The 19,760-nt window shown below is 38.9% G+C and overlaps 1 protein-coding gene across 6 annotated transcripts in view; it reads left to right on the top strand.

Annotated features, from left to right (window-relative positions):
• The first annotated feature begins 1,368 nt into the window (after positions 1-1,368).
• The window catches only part of LOC133538155 (5'-AMP-activated protein kinase subunit gamma-1-like), a 33,018-nt gene continuing 14,626 nt past the window's right edge, over positions 1,369-19,760 (top strand). For 4 of the 6 annotated variants that reach the window (XM_061879512.1, XM_061879511.1, XM_061879510.1 and 1 more), the window contains exons 1-8: positions 1,370-1,589; positions 14,697-14,760; positions 14,867-15,000; positions 15,079-15,160; positions 19,308-19,366; positions 19,443-19,488; positions 19,569-19,623; positions 19,691-19,760. The exon at positions 19,691-19,760 is cut by the window's right edge and continues 57 nt beyond it. In XM_061879512.1, the coding sequence (XP_061735496.1) occupies positions 1,572-1,589; positions 14,697-14,760; positions 14,867-15,000; positions 15,079-15,160; positions 19,308-19,366; positions 19,443-19,488; positions 19,569-19,623; positions 19,691-19,760 (528 nt within the window). In that variant the 5' untranslated portion in view covers positions 1,370-1,571. Of the gene's footprint in view, positions 1,590-6,200; positions 6,271-14,696; positions 14,761-14,866; positions 15,001-15,078; positions 15,161-19,307; positions 19,367-19,442; positions 19,489-19,568; positions 19,624-19,690 lie in introns of those variants that run through there. The other 2 variants (XM_061879509.1, XM_061879513.1) reach the window with 2 other exon arrangements.

The following is a 19,760-nucleotide window of genomic DNA, read 5'->3' as shown; positions in this document are numbered from 1 at the left end:
TTGGCTTTGCATAGTAGAAATTTAACTTGCACTTACAGATGCAGTAACTGGCAGTAGTTTTCTGAAGTGTTCCTGAGCGCATGTGGTGATATCCTTTACACACTGATGTCGCTTTTTGATGCAGTACCGCCTGACGGATCGAAGGTCACTTACATGCAGTGATTTCTCCAGATTCTCTGAACCTTTTGACGATATTACAGACCGTAGATGGTAAAAATGCCTAAATTCTTTGCAATAGCTCGTTGGGTTGTTGTTCTTAAACTGTTGGACAATTTGCTCACGCATTTGTTCACAAAGTGGTGACCCTCGCCCCATCCTTATCTGTGAATGACTGAGCATTTCATGGAAGCTGCTTTTATACTCAATCATGGCACCCACTTGTTCCCAATTAGCCTGTTCACCTGTGGGATGTTCCAAATAAGTGTTTGATGAGCATTCCTCAACTTTCTCAGTCTTATTTTTCCACTTATATTATTTGCAAATATTTGCAAATATTTGCAAAACATTACGTTTACCAGTTCAAATGTTAAATACTGTATCTTGTCTTTGATATCTGATCAATTAAATGTAGATTGAAAAGGATTTGCAAATCATTGTAGTCTGTTTGTATTTACAATTTACACAACGTGCTAACTTCACTGGTTTTGGGTATTGTAGGTCTAACCTACTTACAGTTTCACCTTGTCAAATGACATGAAAGCATGTGTTAATCACAAATATTACTATTAAGGCTGATTACAAAAATACATGCAAAATAAAAGACCCAAAATGCAGAGGACAAATTTCACCACACCTAGTGTGTGTGTGACAATCATTGGTACTTTAACTTAACTAAAGAGTGAACACAAAATGTAATTACATAAAACCATGTAGTGCTACTATAAAAATATTCAAATGTATTAATTAATATTTCTTGTATATACTTGTTTCCGAATTAAACTTTCAATAAACAAAATTGAAGTACAAATGAAAATACATCTTCACAACTTGAGTTATAATTTATGCGCTTAAGGCACTTCTCTACTTTAGCTCCAGGCTTCTTCTGTTCGATATTGTCATTACTGGCTCAAGTGGTGGAAATGCGTATTACACTGAGTATCCGTGATAAAAAGGCTATCTTTAATGCGAGGGCTGTATTGTAAATATTTAATGGATAGTTTTCCTGTTTGTACTTAAAGTTGCTGAAATAAATCCTTCATTGCAGTCCAATCCCTGCCAATGTTTTTCTGAAGGTGTCGGTGAGCTTCTGTTTTGGAAGCCATTAGATGGTGTAAGTGGTCCTAATGTGTATACCCTGCCTGTTTTAGCTGCCCTCCTTTGCCCTGTTCTCACCTCCTCCCCTTCTCATGCACTGAATGCCGCAGGCCTCCCACCACTCGGTCCAGATTTAGATCCTGCAGCCTTTCCCAGACTATCGGGGGCCCAGTTGGTTGAATCGCCACATCTTTCTCTTGTTCTTCACCACGTCTGGTCCAACACGGAGACCTGCTAACCTTCCCGATGTACCCTGAGGACTGCGGATTGAGGTAGTTGATGTGGTTGCAGACCTGCTGCAGCGCACCTACACACACATGGAGCCTCATGCAGAGGTAAGACTCTATCTCTGCCACATCCAGTCTGTAGAAGTTAGCATTTGAGTTATAACTAACTTTAATATAGTGTTTCTCAAATATTTTCTGTCATAACATTTTTTTTACACACCCCTATAGTTGATGCTTCTTTTTTTTTTATCTGTATGTGTCAAGAGAGTTCTATACTACACTAAAGATGCAATTACACTATTGCACGAGTGTCCTAACGTTTTGACTTGGGGGCTGCATTGGGCTAAAAAACTTTGGGTGGGGGCCAAAAGCTGACTGCATGTAAAGTAAGTATGAATATTCATATGTATGCATATGTCTGTATGAATGTATGTATATATTATAAACCCCGCTAGCACCACCACCACCCCCCATCCCCTCTCCGTGCGTCGATTGAGGTGGGCGGGGTTGGGGGCGCGGAGGTGTAAAATATAGTCAGGAAGAGTCATGGATGGAAAAGATTCTGGGTATTTGTTGTGTTGCGTTTGTGTTGTGTTACTGTGAGGATGTTCTCCCGAAATGTGTTTGTCATTCTTGTTTGGTGTGGGTTCACAGTGTGGTGCATATTAGTAAGAGTGTTAAAGTTGTTTATATCACAACCTTCAGTGTAACCTGTTTCACCCAGTATGCCTTGCAATCTTGTACATGTGACGATAGAAGCAGCGAAATGCATGCGTTCAGTCGGCACACATTGCGTGAAAGGCAGGCGCGATGACAAGTTGTAGAGGACATTAAAAGTAAAGCCATCACGGCACGCCCTCAAAGTTGTAGTCCGAGTGAAAATCGGAGAACGTTGATCCCGGGTGGTGTCCGGGAGAGGCACCGTAATTCGGAGTACCCCCGTAACAGTCTGGGGGGTCGGCGTTTATGCGGCTCCGGAGCCGTGGGTTGCCGATCCCTGATATATACAAACCCCGTTTCCATATGAGTTGGGAAATTGTGTTAGTTGTAAATATAAATGGAATACAATGATTTGCAAATCCTTTTCAACCCATATTCAATTGAATTCACTACAAAGACAAGATATTTGATGTTCAAACTCATGAACTTTATTTTTTTTTGCAAATAATAATTAACTTGGAATTTAATGGCTGCAACACATGCCAAAGTAGTTGGGAAAGGGCATGTTCACCACTGTGGTACATCACCTTTTCTTTTAACAACACTCAATAAACGTTTGGGAACTGAGGAAACTAATTGTTGAAGCTTTGAAAGTGGAATTCTTTCTCATTCTTGTTTTTTATGTAGAGCTTCAGTCGTTCAACAGTCCGGGGTCTCCGCTGTCGTATTTTACGCTTCATTATGCGCCACACATTTTCGATGGGAGACAGCTCTGGAGTGCAGGCGGGCCAGGAAAGTACCCGCACTCTTTTTTTACGAACCCACGTTGTAACACTTGTCTTCCTGAAATAAGCAGGGGCGTCCATGATAACGTTGTTTGGATGACAACATATGTTGCTCCAAAACCTGTATGGACCTTTCAGCATTAATAGTGCCTTCACAGATGTGTAAGTTACCCATGCCTTGGGCACTAATACACCCCCATGCCATCACAGATGCTGGCTTTTGAACTTTGCGCCTATAACAATCTGAATGGTTATTTTCCTCTTTGTTCTGGAGGACACCACGTCCTCTCTTTCTAAATATAATTTGAAATGTGGACTCGACAGACCACAGAACACCTTTCCACTTTGCATCAGTCCATCTTAGGTGAGTTTGGGCCCAGCCAAGCCGGTGGCGTTTCAGGATATTGTTGATAAATGGGTTTGGCTTTGCATAGTAGAGTTCTAACTTGCACTTACAGATGTAGCGACCAACTGTAGTTACTGACTGTGGTTGTATGAAGAGTTCCTGAGCCCATGTGGTGGTATCCTTTACACACTGATGTCGGTTTTTGATGCAGTACCGCTTGGGGGATAAAAAGTCCGTAATATCATCGCTTACGTGCAGTGATTTCTCCAGATTCTCTGAACTTTTTGATGATTTGCTGATGGTAAAATCCCTAAATTCCTTGCAATAGCTCAATAGAAAATGTTGTTCTAAAACTGTTTGACAATTTTCTTAGAAAAATGGTGACCCTCACCCCATCCTTGTTTGTGAATTACTTAGCATTTCATGGAAGTTGCTTTTATACCCAACCATGGCACCCACCTGTTCCCAATAAGCCTGCACACCTGTGGGATGTTCCATATAAGTGTTTGATGAGCATTCCTCAACTTTATCAGTATTTATTGCCACCTTTCCCAATTTCTTTGTCATGTGTTGCTGGCATGAAATTCTAAAGTTAATTATTATTTGCAAAAAAAAAATGTTTATCAGTTTGAACATCAAATATGTTTTCTTTGTAGCATATTCAACTGAATATGGGTTGAAAATGATTTGCAAATCATTGTATTCCGTTTATCTGTGTTGGCCCTGCGATGAGGTGGCGATTTGTCCAGGGTGTACCCTGCCTTCCGCCCGATTGTAGCTGAGATAGGCGCCAGCGCCCCCCGCGACCCCGAAAGGGAATAAGCGGTAGAAAATGGATGGATGGATGGATGTATTCCGTTTATATTTACATCTAACACAATTTCCCAACACATATGGAAACGGGGTTTGTATATATATATATATATATATATATATATATATATATGTATATATATATATATATATATATATACATATATATATATATATATATATATATATATATATATACATATATATATATATATATATATTTATATATATATATATACATATATATATATACATATATGCAAATGATACATATATATATATATATATATATATTTGGGGTGTGGGAAAAAATCGATTCGAATACGAATCGCGATTCTCACGTTGTGCGATTCAGAATCGATTCTCATTTAAATGAAATGTTTTTTTGTTTTTTTTATCAATCCTACAAAACAATACACAGCAATACCTGAAAAATGCAATCCAATTCCAAAACCAAACCTGACACAGCAACACTCAGAACTGCAATAAACAGAGCAATTGAGAGGAGACACAAACACGACACAGAACAAACCAAAAGTAGTGAAACAAAAATGAATATTATCAACAACAGTATCGATATTAGTTATAATTTCAGCATAGCAGCGATTTAAAATCCCCCATACATTATCATTAGACATTTATAAAAATAAAAAAAAGAACAATAGCGTCACAGTGGCTTACACTTGCATCGCATCTCATAAGCTTGACAACACACTGTGTCCAATGTTTTCACAAAGATAAAATAAGTCATATTTTTGGTTCCTTTAATAGTTAAAACAAATGTACATTATTGCAATCAGTTGATAAAACATTGTCCTTTACAATTATAAAAGCCTTTTAAAAAAAATTGACTACTCTGCTAGCATGTCAGCAGACTGGGGTAGATCCTGCTGAAATCCAATGTATTGAATGAATGCAGAATCGTTTTGAATCGGAAAAATATCATTTTGGAATCAAGAATCGCATTGAATTGAAAATAATCGATTTATAATCGAATCACGACCCCAAGAATCGATATTGAATCGAACCGCGGGACACCCAAAGATCCGCAGCCTAATATGTATACAAGTATGTATGTTTATATATATGTATGTTTATATATATATATATATATATATATATATATACTGTACATATATATATTAAATTCAATATGTTTACAGTTTTTGAAAAATCATCATTGCTATAACAAACACTACAGGACAAAAAGTATTTGGTGACACGTGGAAAGGTATTGTTGAAGAATTCTGGACACTTATGTTAGTTTTCTTCCTGCTGAAGTCCACAGATCCTGCATTGAATCCACTGATAGTCTCTGAGACACTTACACGGGCAAGAATACTTTCCAGGCGACAATGTCCCTTCGGAATTTTCAAATGATATCGAGAGTCTGCAGACTTGACAAGAGAGATGTAAGAGCAACATCTGACTAGTTAGTGATCAGTGACATCTGGGAGAAAAGGGTGCAGCTACTTCCATGTTCAACCCCAATATCTAGGTTAAATTTTTCAAATCGGTGAGACTGGGAGCAGGCGGGGAAAGTGTCTTGCCCAAGGATACAAGGGCAGTGACACGGTTGGCAGAAGAGGGGCTCGAACCTGGGACCCTCAAGTTGATGGCACGGCCGCTCTCTGGTGATTTAACCCCCAATTCCAACCCTTGATGCTCAGTGCCAAGCAGGGAGGCAATGGGTCCCATTTTTCATAGTCTTTGGTATCACTCGGCCGGGGTTTGAACTCCCAACCTATACCGATCTCAGGGCGGACACTCTAACCACGAGGCCACTGAGTAGGTGTGCATGGGATCTAGCGATTTACACAGAAAAACGTGCGGTCCTCGATATTACAATTGGACTCAAGGGTCATAATACATGTGTGTTTGTTTGTTTGTTTGTTTTACCAGCTATGACTTTGGGCAATAACTTCTCAGGAGGAAACTTTCCAGTGGAGAAAAAATCCCTGCTTTTACAGACACCACTACTTCTGTCTGATATTGTCCAACAAAAACCCAGAAGCTTAACTGTACGAAAGCCTATGGTGTGCCATTAACCAATTTTGTAATCTCCTGTGCCTTTAAGTTCATTGGTCAATCCGTGACGTAATTTCTCCTTTAAATCACGTCTTGGTCAGAAGAGCCGGTTTCAATCAATGGTGGCAGTCTGTCTTGTGTGCGTTGACGACGAAAAGTAAGTTTTGTCTTGTATTATTACATCATTTGAACGGAATGCAATGTCTTGTTACTTCTGCACTTGTTTTGTGCATTGTATGCTAAATTCAGGTATTTTTGGGTCAATCGAGAGATAATAGTCTCGTTGACGGCGTTTCCATTCACGCTCAGTTGATTTAACGTCATTGTAACTACAATGGCATGGTTTGGCCTCTAGATGGCAACAGAGACCACATAATCGCTATTTATGGCTCTGAAGCTTAGAATTTGTTGAATTTCATGCATAGTTAAGTGCAGTTTTTTATTCGTGATTATCCATCCTTCCCATACATTTCTACCGCTTATTCCTTTTTGGGGGCCGCGGGGGGGCGGGGGTTGGGGGGTGGGGGGAGTGCTGGTGCCTATCTCAGCTACAATCGGGTGGAAGGCTGTGTACACCCTGGACAAATCGCCACCTCATCGCAGGGCCAACACAGATAGACAACAGTCACACTCACATTCACACACTAGGCATATTAAACCTAATTATTTACATTTGAAATAAAGGATAATTGTTTTTAAATTGTGAAATATCATCTTAAAAATTTATATTACACCTAATTATTTACATTTGAAATAAAGGTTGTTTTTTTAATTGTGAAATATCATCTTGAATATGTATATTACACCCAATTGTTTTCTAAACAATTTGAATATTTTAGAATTACCCAAATAAATTACTAAAATATATATATTTTTTTATTACAACCATAATAGATTGTATTTAAAGACTAATTAATCCATTTAAACGCATAACAATTGTCCAATAAATTGTGAAAGATAATCTTAAATATTTATATTAAACCTAACTGTTTTTGAAACAAATTAAACATTTCAGAATCACCCAAATATATCAAGATTTATATTTACAACATTAATAATATATACATACTATTCCAATATAAAAAAATACGCTTTTCGTAAATTTCTTTTGGATTTTGTTTTTAACTGGTTTTTATTCTACATTATGTGGGCTCTACCGAGGATGTCGTTGTAGTTTGTGTTGTGGTTTGTGCAGCCCTTTGAGACACTAGTGATTTAGGGCTATATAAATAATCATTGATTGATTGATTGATTGAAATAAATTATTAAAATAAAAATGAAAAAAATATGTATTAAATTATAATAACCAAAATATATTTAAAGACTAATGAATCCATTTAAACGCATATAAATTGTCCAATAAATTGTGGCATATAGTCTTAAATATGTATATTAAACCTGTTTTCTGATCTTTTTAAACCTTTCAGAATTACAAAAATAAATAAACGAAAAAACTAATTTAATTATAATAACCAAATTACATTATCCACACCTTTTATATTATATAATGTATGCACATTCATGTATTGCTACATAGTATTGTGTATATAATTGGATTGTAATTTTTCCTCTTTTCTCTATTTGTTTAGACACATACCCACAAATACACACATTTACATCTACTTTTCAGCAATAAAGATGATTTAAGGATTCTTTGGCCGGAATCTGTCCATCGTGTCCCAACTCTATAAAGAACTACTGTCCCTTCCTAACAGTAACACTTTTGTCTACTCTTTACAAAGACCCACTGATGTTCAACCCACGGCCAGAAGTGACAGTGGGTGAACACCTTGTCCTTTTCCGCCAACATGCACAGTAATCTAGGGAAGTAATATTTGGGGAACCTGTGGTGCAAAAACAAGCTTTGCATGGAATCTACCGATCTACACAGAAAAACGTGCGGTCCTCGATATTACAGCTGGGCTCAAGGGTCACAATATACGTTTGTTTCCATCCATCCATCCATTTTCTTGTCCTGTTTGGGGTTGCGGGGGGTTCTGGAGCCTATCTCAGTTGTATTTGGGCTGAAGGCGCGGTACACCTTGGGCAAGTCGCCACCTGATCACAGTGCCAACATAGATAAACAGACAACATTCACACTCACATTCACACACTAGGGCCAATTTAGTGTTGCCAATCAACCTATCCCCAGGTGCATGTCTTTGGAAGTGGGAGGAAGCCGGAGGGAACCCACGCAGTCACGAGGAGAACATGCAAACTCCACACAGAAAGATTCCGAGCCCGGGATTGGACTCAGGACTACTCAGGACTTTCGTATTGTAAGGCACATGTCCTAACACCTGTACCACCGTGCTGCACTATACGTTTTTTTGTTGTGTTTTTTAAACAATTTTTTTTACCAGCATTGACTTTTGACAATAACTTCTCAGGAGGAAACTTTCCAAACCTTTGATTTACCTCCAAAATTATTCCTCCATGTTCGCTTTTACAGACACCATTATTGGTGTCCAACAAAAACCCAGAAGTGTAACACTTTTGTTTAGTCTTCACAAAGACAAAACTGTGTCATCAGGAATCTTTTTTTGCCTCTGTTTTGAAGTTATTACACATGGGTCAAAACTGATGTTGCTTGTCAGGCTTGGACAAAGGAATGAACTCAGATGCAAAGTAGGGATACTTAGTAGGGCTTTTATTTTGACGGCTCTTTCACCTCCAGAGTCAGAAAAATTCAATATCTACTAATAACAAAAACGGTCAACGAAAAAAGGTTCCAAAAACGTGAATAAGCGGGAATCACTCCTAAAAATAGAAAAGTACAAAGACAAACTATAATTTGCGCCGCATCTGCTATGAAACTTATTAACATAAAACACTCCAACAGGAGGAAGAAAACAATGACTAAGAAAAATGTCTACACTTAATCTTGATCTAATAATGGTAAACAAAAAATCACTCAAAAAATTGGAGGAAAGAAAGATTAGTAGGAAAAAATAATAACTCACCACTTCGGTTGAAAAAACACAACTAACAAAATTCACTCTACTCGGTTGAAAAAACAGAACTAACAAAATTCACTCTACTGAGGAGGAGGAAAAAGTCAAACTCAAAATAGCAGCGCGGGAATTCAAGATCCAGGAAAATAAGCGTGGGACGAGGCAAGGCATGGACATGGAAGCGAGATAGGTGCGAAAACCCGAGACAATCCGGTACAGAACAAGGGGAGGTATGGGCTTATATGACACATGAGGGTAATGGGGAAACAGGTGGAAACAATCAGGGGTCAGGGATGAGGTCAGACTGATGACACAAGAGGAAGGGCAAGTGATCTGAAACAAGAGGAGTTGCTTTTCAAAATAAAACATGCAATTCACAAGACAAAAAAAAAACAAGACAAGACATCCCTCATGTGACATTGCTAAAGTTATTAATATTAACATAAATCCATCCATCCATTATCTACCGCTTATTCCCTTTTGGGTTCGCGGGGGGTGCTGGTGCCTATCTCAGCTACAATCGGGCAGAAGGCGAAGTACACCCTGGACAAGTCGCACTTCATCGCAGGGCCAACACAGATAGACAGACAACATTCACACTCACATTCACACACTAGGGCCAATTTAGTGTTGCCAATCAACCTATCCACAGGTGCATGTCTTTGGAAGTGGGAGGAAGCTGGAGTACCCGGAGGGAACCCACGCATTCACGGGGAGAACATGCAAACTCCACACAGAAAGATCCCGATGTGTTAATTTAAAGATTGTTTTCCATTACCCCCAAATGATAGTCAGGTAACACAAAAAACATTTTAGTTACTCTTTGTGGTTAAAATCAGGAATATACTGAGAAAAAAGCCCCAGAACCCTACAATAAAATATTTAAATCAGTGTTTTCAAAGATAAGCTACTGTGTAACAAGATAGTTGAGAGATGAGAAAAACATTGCTGTTCGTGAATTTTGCAGTCAAAAGCGACCCACTAACAGTAGGGATGTTAACAGAAAGTTAACACGGGAAGAAGGTTAAGACCGAGGCGCACTGTGGTTCAGATGCCTTACTAAACTTGTGGCGTCTCACGGGCCAAACTGAACATGTTGGCAGGCTGTAGTTTGGACGCCTGCCCCGTTATTTGAGAAGTGTTGCATGAAACGGGCTGTTTGGAACTTGCTTAGAATTTTTCTAGGGGTCATTTGTTTTTTCACGTCCCACCAGAAGTGAATGTTTCATTTATCTGCCGTATGTGACATTCCAGTTTAAACTTGCGACTGGGAACACTGAAATTCTGACTTCCCGGTACAAATGGAACACACCGTTAGCACCGCTTGGTGTTGGGGTTTCACACTCGCACCCCACCCTGAGTCAGATGAGCATTTGAGACCCCGCCGGAGACATTTGAGCATGAGACAGCTGAGCTCTTCATCGCAGAAATAGGAACCCAGAGAAGCAAAGACGTGTCAAAGTTCACGGTAGCAGGTGTTAGTCTGGACACACCTGGTGAATACCATGCCCAAGAGCATTTTGCGGTGTGATTTTTACGGGGGAAAAAATACAATCCGGCTTTCTGACCTGATAATCAGGCTCTTATGGATCATGCCAATTTGCTATTTTTTTTTTTGTAGTGATGGGAATTTTACGGGAGCGCAGTCAGGTGCACGGACCACTGCCACTTATTGTAGTAGCACGTGAACGGCTTGAGTTGAAAAGATGCTAACAGATTATTCAGTTCGGAACACGAATGATTCAGTAGGCAAAAGCATTTTAAATATTTCATTGACGCGCTTTCTGAAAAAAGCGCAACTCATTGTTGTTGCTGGCCCCGCCCCTTTACTCACTGGACTTTGACCGATACCGTTACAATTAACTGGCCACGCAACAATATCTGAGCTTGTGATGATTAAAACGTATGAGTGGGGAAAAAAGAGCACGTCTACTATAAGTTTGGCACTTTATTGTTGCCACAGCGTTAGTATGTCTAATCAATAATCACTAAATTCTACAAAAAAATCAAACTGTAGGGTCTCCGCGTTAAACGCAGAATATCATAAAAATTTACATAAATGTGTGTGAAACTGTCATTGTGAAGAGAAGGAACATTTTTTATTTTTTTGGGTAAAATATGTCTAGTAGCACTCATTCATCCCCAAAATACTTCCTAAACTAAATGGCCACTTGAAACACAACACATCCCATCTGCTTGGGTTGTTGTGAACGACATCGTCCATATACACACTGGACATCAGTCACAACCTGAGAGGCTCTCTCTTTTTTTTTTCCCGCAGCCCTATGTCGTCTTTTTACCCGTTAAGCTCACAACATCAGCGCACCTCCCGCCCTTCACAATAACAACAATGTGCCTAACATCCGGTCTGACTGCGCTAACAAAATAAAGGTATCAAAAAGGTACCTTGTATCTATTAATATATTTACATCATTATTATACTTTGACTTAAAATACTGGTCAAAGATGTAATTGCACCAATAAATGTGAGGATTTTTGCATTTAATTAACAAACATTTGATTAATGGTACATAAAGCACACACTCTTTGGTGGTAAAATACGTGTTAAAAAAGTAAAAAACGGAATTTCAAAAAATGTAAACAGAAATACGGAATTGTATTGTTTTATATATTTATATTGCTATTGTTATTTTAATTTATTTTTTACTACTTTATATCGTTTGTTATTTTAAATTATATTTAAAGTTGAGTTTAGGTAGTACATTAAATACTCATATTTTCAAATTAATGAATAATCGTGTTGTCAATCGTAATTTTATTATCAATAGAAAATATTTGTGATTATTTTTTTGCCATAATCGTCCAGCTGTAGCAGGCGTTGTGTAAAACGGTGTGTGGGCGGGGAACATTGCCTTGAATATGACTTGTTTGTAATGTTTTGTCGTTTGACTGAGATAGTCGTTTGAACATTATTTAATTGCTTTGTTAGTGTTCCCTATAACGTCAGCACTGGTCAAAATGTCATCTCATTTTAGCACAAAGCTATCAAACTCCCGAATGTAGACAGCATGCTGAGTTGTCAGTGGGAGAGGTATCACTCCTGTTTATTTCTTATGGCCAAACTGATCCACATGGTATTTTTGGGGAAGAACAAAGCTTGTTTATTAGACCAGTGGTTCTCAAATGGGGGTACGCGTACCCCTGGGGGTACTTGAAGATATGCCAAGGGGTACGTGAGATTTTATCAAAAATATTCTAAAAATGGCAACAATTCAAAAATCCTTTATAGATATATTTATTGAATAATACTTCAACAAAATATGAATGTAAGTTCATAAACTGTGAAAAGTAATGCAGCAATGCAATATTCAGTGTTGACAGCTAGAATTTTTGTGGACATGTTCCATAAATATTGATGTTAATGATTTGTTTTTTTGTGAAGAAATGTTTAGAATCCATAAGGATCTCTATTACAATCCGCAAAGAGGGCACTTTAAGTTGATGATTACTTCAACGTGTAGAAATCTTTATCTATAATTGAATCACTTGTTTATTTTTAGACAAGTTTTTGTTATTTTTATATCTTTTTTCCAAATGGTTAAAGAAAGACCACTACAAATGAGCAATATTTTGCACTGTTTTACAATTCAATAAATCAGAAACTGATGACATAGTGCTGTATTTTACTTCATCTCTTTTTTTCAACCAAAAATACTTTGTTCCGATTAGGGGGTACTTGAATTAAAAAAATGTTCACAGGGGGTACATCATTGAAAAAGGTCAAGAACCACTGAATTAGACTTCATCTTCATTTATCAAACTGTTTTGGGTTTTAAATTGACATCAAAGGGCTAACATTTAGTTAGTCATTTTTCGCTGTTCTAACTTGGCTAGATTCCCGCTAGTTGCCAGTGATCAAACTGGTTCCTCATGTTTTAAAGGAAGGAAAAACCTGTTAAGAACCAGACAAAAAAATCTGTGCTTGTGTGTATACGATTCCCGATTGGATATCGGTCCGATATCAGCAACAACAAAAAAAAATGTATAGCATCATTTCGGCCAGAATGTAAAACTTTCAATATAAGAGCTCCGATACAAGCAGTCTGTTTTATTCCCACAAACATCTCTTCTTGCTCGCTTGGCATAACCAGTTAGCATTTTAAGAGACTTCAGAACACTGTAAAAGTGAACACAAAGAAACATGAAATAAAATGCATTTCAAACAATGTTTTAGCTCAATGCTAAATTACATTGAACTTGCCATATTCATGCTACTAATTAGCATTGGTGATTTTACATGGCGATTTCTACACTTCCAAATTTGGTAACTAAGATGCACGTTAGATTCGAACATCTGGTGTGTAATAAGTACAGTACTTGCAGTACAAACACCTTGTAGGACTCAAGCAAAGATAAAAAGTGAAAGTTTGTGAAAAGTTTGACAGGAATGCCAAAATCCCTAAAACATTTACCCCACAAATGCTCTGAGTAGGGTTGTCCCGATACCAATATTTTGGTACCCGTACCAAAATGTATTTCGATACTTTTCGATACTTTTCTTAATCAAGGGGCCCACAGAAAAATGTCTTTATAGGCTTTATTTTAACAAAAGGTCCTAGGGTATATTAAACATATGTTTTTTATTGGAATTTTGTCCTTAAAAATAGTGAACATACTAGACATGTCTGTCAGTAGTAAGTAAACAAAGGCTCCTAGGGACAAACTAAAAATGGATCATTAATCCACTTGTTCATTTACTGTTAATAACTGGTTATTCTCTTTTTCAACATGTTTTATCTACACTTCTATTAAAATGTAATAGTCATGTATTCTTCTGTTATTTGATACCTTACATTAGTTTTAGATGATACCACACATTTAGGTATCAATCCGATACCTAGTAGTTACAGGATCATACATTGGTCATATTCAAAATCCTCATGTGTCCAGGGACTTATTTCCTGAGTTTATAAACACAATATACATATAAAAAAAAATTAAAAAAAAATTGTGACGATAAAAATAATGTAATCACGGTAGTATTGTATCATTACAGTGGATATCAGGTCCACCCTAGGCGTTTGTTAACATTCAGGCGCGATAGCTTTTGTTAGCAGTGACGCCGGTGAGCTATTTTATCCTCCTACGGTGTGTAGTGAAGCATGTCTAGCTCTCCCTCTTCCTCCAGTGATAATAATACTTGTAAAAAACTTACTCTATTTGTCGCCATGGAGGCGACGATTAGTGATTTAGGAGTAGCTAACACTGCCGACTGCGGATGGATATTAGCTGCTAGCTAGCCAGCCATGTCTTAAAGCACCTCTTCCTGAGGGCGTTTCAGTGTTATAACTTCACATTTATCGTTAGATTTTAGACCAAAATGCGTCCATTCTCCCTTTTCTGTCTACACACTGTGTATGCTTGTAATTACTCTGTGTGTGTGCGCTGCCAAACATGCTCCTATGCCCGTAAAACCAGCAATGTCACCATGTGACAGGAAGCGTTACTTTTCAAATAGAGTGTAGTACCGTTTTTGATTCATTAGCACCGCGATACTATACTAGTACCGGTATACCGCACAACCCGAGCTCTTAAGTTTTTAATAGTTTATCCTTATTTGATCGTTCTTTTTGTCCATGTTTCTAATGTTCTGGCCCAATGCTCGCAGGTGCCGTTATTTGATATGGAGCTGGACGAGGATGAGAGGGGCGACGTCTTAGTGGCGACTGGAGGTACTGCAGACTTCACAGTGATACCCAACATAGCGTGTCCTCTCATCTGTATGTTAAAGGTAAAGTACCAATGATTGTCACACACACTCCCCACTGTGATTGGTAGTCGGGGCCACGCGTGCGGAGGCGGCGGCCCCCGAGCGGGACGCCTTCATCTACATGAACTTCATGAAGCATCACAGCTGCTACGACGCCATCCCCACCAGCTCCAAGCTGGTGATCTTTGACACGTCACTGCAGGTACCGAGCCACTGTTTTTAGGGCACCAAGCAACACGTTTGCGAATATTAGTGGTGAGTTTTGTGTGTTTTGGTGCAGGTAAAGAAGGCTTTCTTTGCCCTGGTGGCCAACGGCGTGAGAGCTGCACCGCTATGGGACAATAAGCGCAAGTGTTTTGTTGGTGAGTGACTCAGCCCACCCGTAATGTTCACTCCTCCCAGCTGTCTCACCTGACCACCCGCAACTTTTAATGGCCACTTTTTGTGTGTGTGATAAAACCAGGCCTGTCAAAAGTTATAATAATAATAATAGATATTATTTGTAAATAAAGTTAAGTTAAAGTACCAATGATTGTCACACACATACTAGATGTGGCAAAATTATTCTCTGCATTTGACCCATCACCCTTGATCACCCCCTGGGAGGTGAGGGGAGCAGTGGGCAGCAGCGGTGCTGCGCCCAGGAATCATTTATGGTGATTTAACCCCCAATCTCAACCTTCAATACTGAGTGCCAAGCAGGGAGGTAACGGGTCCCATTTCTTTAGTCTTCGGTATGACTCGGCCGGGATTTAAACTCACGACCTACCGTTCTCAGGGCGGACACTCTAACCATTAGGCCACTGAGTAGCACTTTACGTTGAGCACAATGTAAAAAAAAAATGGTAATAATAATAATAACAAAAAGATAATAAACATATTTAAATATAAAACTAGACACAGCCCAATAGCTAGAACAAGCATGCATATCTATAAAAAAGCCTTTTTTAAAACCATCCACAGTCTGTGGTGTCATTAGGTGGTCAGGGAGATAGTTCCAATTGACTGGGAGCAGCCGAGCAGAAAGCCCGGTCTTCCATAGTTCGTAGCTTTGTCCTTGGAGGTTGGAGGAGGTGCGCCTGTTTGGATCGGAGGTGTCGTGTGGAGGATTTAGGGGTGAGCAGTTCTTTGATGTAGACGGGGGCATTTTCATGGAGGCACTGGTGAGTTTATAGGGAGACTTTGAATTCAATCCTGAGTGGAACAGGAAGCCAGTGAAGGGATTTGAGAGTTGGTGTGATGTGGTCGTATTTCCGCACTCTCATCAGGATTCTCGCAGCACTGTTCTGTATGTACTGCAGCTTCTGAATGTTCTAGCTGGGGATCCCGGCAAGAAGTGCGTTGCAGTAGTCGTGGAGAAAAACGTGAGAAAAACTACCATCAATTAGACTTGTTTTTCCTACACTTTGAACCCCGCTGCTTATAAAACAGTGCGTCTAATTTATGGATTTTTCTTCGCTGACGACCATAGAGCAAATAGTTTTCATTGCACGCATGCAAAGGTGTGTGATTTTTTTTTTTTTTTTGTACTATGGCACCATCTTTTGAACGGTGCTGCTGAGTGAATGTTAATTCCTGCTGTTTAAAAGGTTTGAAATGGAAATAGACATGCTGTTTCGTGTGCCGCTTACTCTTCTAGCTGTCCATAGCAAATCCTACTCATATATATTCTTCATTCATCACTCCACGCAGCGCTTGTAAGTTTTACAATAAAAACTAAAACTGTTTATACTGACTTAAAGGGGAAAATTATCACCAGACCTATGTAAGCGTCAATATATACCTTGATGTTGCTGAAAAAAGACCATATATTTTTTTAACCGATTTCCGAACTCTAAATGGGTGAATTTTGGTGAATTCAACACCTTTATATTATTCGCTCTCGGAGCGATGACGTCACGTTGTGACGTCATCTAGGTAGTCAGTCCGCCATTTTCTCAAACACATTACAAACATCGATTCTAATCAGTTCTGTTATTTTCCGTTTTTTTGACTGTTTTCCGTACCTTGGAGACATCATGCTTCCTTGGAAGGGTGTAACAACACGATCAGGGACGGATTCAAGTTGACTTAGGTGGAGTGTGCTTCGATTAGCACGGCATGCCAATCGAGGCTAACATGCTATTTAGGGTAGCTGTATGTACATTTGTAGCTATATTTGCATCCAGCCTTTCTCTCCACCCACATTTAATGCCGAACAAACACTTACCAATCGACGGCTTTAAGTTGCTCCAGTGTCACAAAATGCAAAAGTCCCGATCGTTTGGGTCTGCACATTTTACCGGCAATGCTAAGGCATACATGGCACAGAGATGTATGGACATCTGCGACACTCAATCGAAGGCGATCGCCGAATAGGGTCAATAGCTATTCGCTCAATAGCTTCAGTTTTTTCTTCAATTTGTTTTTGCTATCTGCCCCCACACTCCAACCATCCATTTCAATATCTGTTGAATCACTTAAGCCGCTGAAATCCGAGTCTGAATCCGAGCTAATGTCGCTATATCTTGCTGTGCTATCCGTATTGGCATCACTAAATGACGTCACAGGAGAATGGACGATGGCTTTAAAGATAGCGAAAATCAGGCACTTTAAAGCCTTTTTTCGAGATATTCCGGGATGGGTAAAATTTTTGAAAAAAACTTCGAAAAATAAAATAAGCCACTGGGAACTGATTTTTATTGGTTTTAAATTGCGATAATGTTCCCCTTTAACCATCCAATGTGCGATGTCTGTAGGAGTATTTTCATGCATGTTTTTACGTACTATCGTAATGTAATCAAGTAAGCGTCGTTAGCATTAGCTAACATGCTAACACATTTACAAGCGTCCGTGTATTGTTTCAGTTTTGTAAATTCAACAAAACATCACTGTGGAATTATTGAGTCTGTTTAGCTGATTGGAGAGCTAGCTTCCGCTTCTGTTTTGTTTGATCAGCCGTTTTACAGCCATGTCACAGACACCATTTGGAAACAATTAAGGTATGTAAATAAACATTTACACAAAACTTCGGCGTAAATACCTCATTTCACGACGTATATATCTGCGGCTTATAGTCCAGCGCGGCTAAAATAAGGAAAACGTTTTTCTAAAATTTAGTGGGTGTGGCTTCTATTTAGTCCGGAAAACTCAGACTTCCTTTAACGGCACAATTTTCCGAAGAAATTGCAAAATGAGGGTCAACACGCCTAATTCTGCGACAAATCATTTTTGTGGATTAATAAGAGCGTCTGCGCTAAAGACTAGCATGTCTTAAATGTCATGAAAACTGCGGAGGCACCAAGGGAAGGGTAGTAAATCCAGTACTTTATTTTGGCATTGACCAAATCCCATCGGTTCTACCAGGCACCAATTCACGTACAATCCAACAGTGCCTTATTACGGTGCCTGAGTTGCGTGTGACGTCACATCCGGTCGCCGGTGTTTTGTCAAAATGAGCTACCTAACGTTACTAAGCATAGGCATCAGCACTAAACATTGTTTGTTTGTTTGTTTTTCGAAATGAGCTAGCTATTGGAGATAAAAAGAGTAGGCTTTGTAAGTAAGTAATTATTTAAAATTATATTTTGGTCATTCTGATCACTATGCAAGTAGACAATTACAACGTGAGGAAGTTCACATTGATGCTAATAATGGATGCCTAAAATTTTTGTTCACTATTTGTAGATCCGAACGGGATTTTCTAGTCATATTTAAATGTATGTTTGTAATATTGATTTTTTTGTCCCCCAAGTGTAAGTAATTAACTCATAATATATTTTATTCATACATATTTTTTAATTATTGTACTACTTTTTCTTTTGATATTAAAACTTCTTATATATAGTTCTCGTACACATTAGTTATATTTTTATACTATTATGAACTTGTTTTTGTAATATTATTGTATGCATTACAATACATAAAATAATGATAAATATTCTGTAATTAAAAATGTTCTTTAGAATTCTCACTAGTTCCATCCATCCTTTTTCTGCTGCTTATTCCCTTTGGGATAACTGGGGGTACTGGTGCCTATCTCAGCTACAATCAAGCGGAAGGCGGGATACACCCTGGACAAGTCACCACCTCATCGCAGGGCCAACACAGATAGACAGACTTCAGGCAAATATAATTTTATTTTCCCCGTGACCCCAAAAGGGAAAAGCGGTAGAAAATGGATGGCTGGATAATTTTCTTTTGTTATTGGAATAATGAGGAGTTTTTCCTTAAATTATGACTTTTTCTTGTAATTTGATTCAAATGATTCCCAGGCGCGGCCACAGCTGCTGCTCACTGCTCCCCTCACCTCTCAGGGGGTGATCAAGGGTGGTGGGTCAAATGCAGAGAATAATTTTGCCACACCTCGTGTGTGTGTGTGTGTGACAATCATTGGTACTTTAACTTGAATTATTTCTTGTAATTAACCCGCATGTATTTATGACAAAGAAACAGTCCCCTCGTATGGACTTGAGGTGTACTGCAGACAAATTGTCGCCTGAATAATGAAATAACCATTGTTGTGTGCAGGCATGCTGACAATCACAGACTTCATCAACATTCTCCATCGTTATTACAAGTCTCCTCTGGTGAGTCGTCTCTCTTCTAGTGGGGAGACAAAAATAAATTAATGTAATGTTGATGACTTGCTTGTGTGGACTGCAGGTTCAGATCTACGAGCTGGAGGAACACAAGATCGAGACGTGGCGAGGCACGACTCTACGTGACACGAGTATTTAATTATATTGCCCGTCATCAAGTTTCATGTTGGTTTCTTCTCTTGGATCTCAGAGATCTATCTCCAGTACTCCACCAACAGCCTCATCAGCATCGCCCCTGAGGCCAGGTCAGCACTCGCTTTGCCCGATGGGTAATTTCTGCGCTTTTTAATGCGCGTCTTTTCCTCCCTGCAGCCTGTTTGATGCCATATACTCGCTGCTGAAGAACAAGATACACAGACTGCCCGTCATCGACCCGGCGTCG

Source organism: Nerophis ophidion, linkage group LG19, assembly GCF_033978795.1.
Source record: "Nerophis ophidion isolate RoL-2023_Sa linkage group LG19, RoL_Noph_v1.0, whole genome shotgun sequence".
NCBI classification, from domain to species: domain Eukaryota; kingdom Metazoa; phylum Chordata; class Actinopteri; order Syngnathiformes; family Syngnathidae; genus Nerophis; species Nerophis ophidion.
This window is presented reverse-complemented; position numbering and strand designations above follow the sequence as displayed.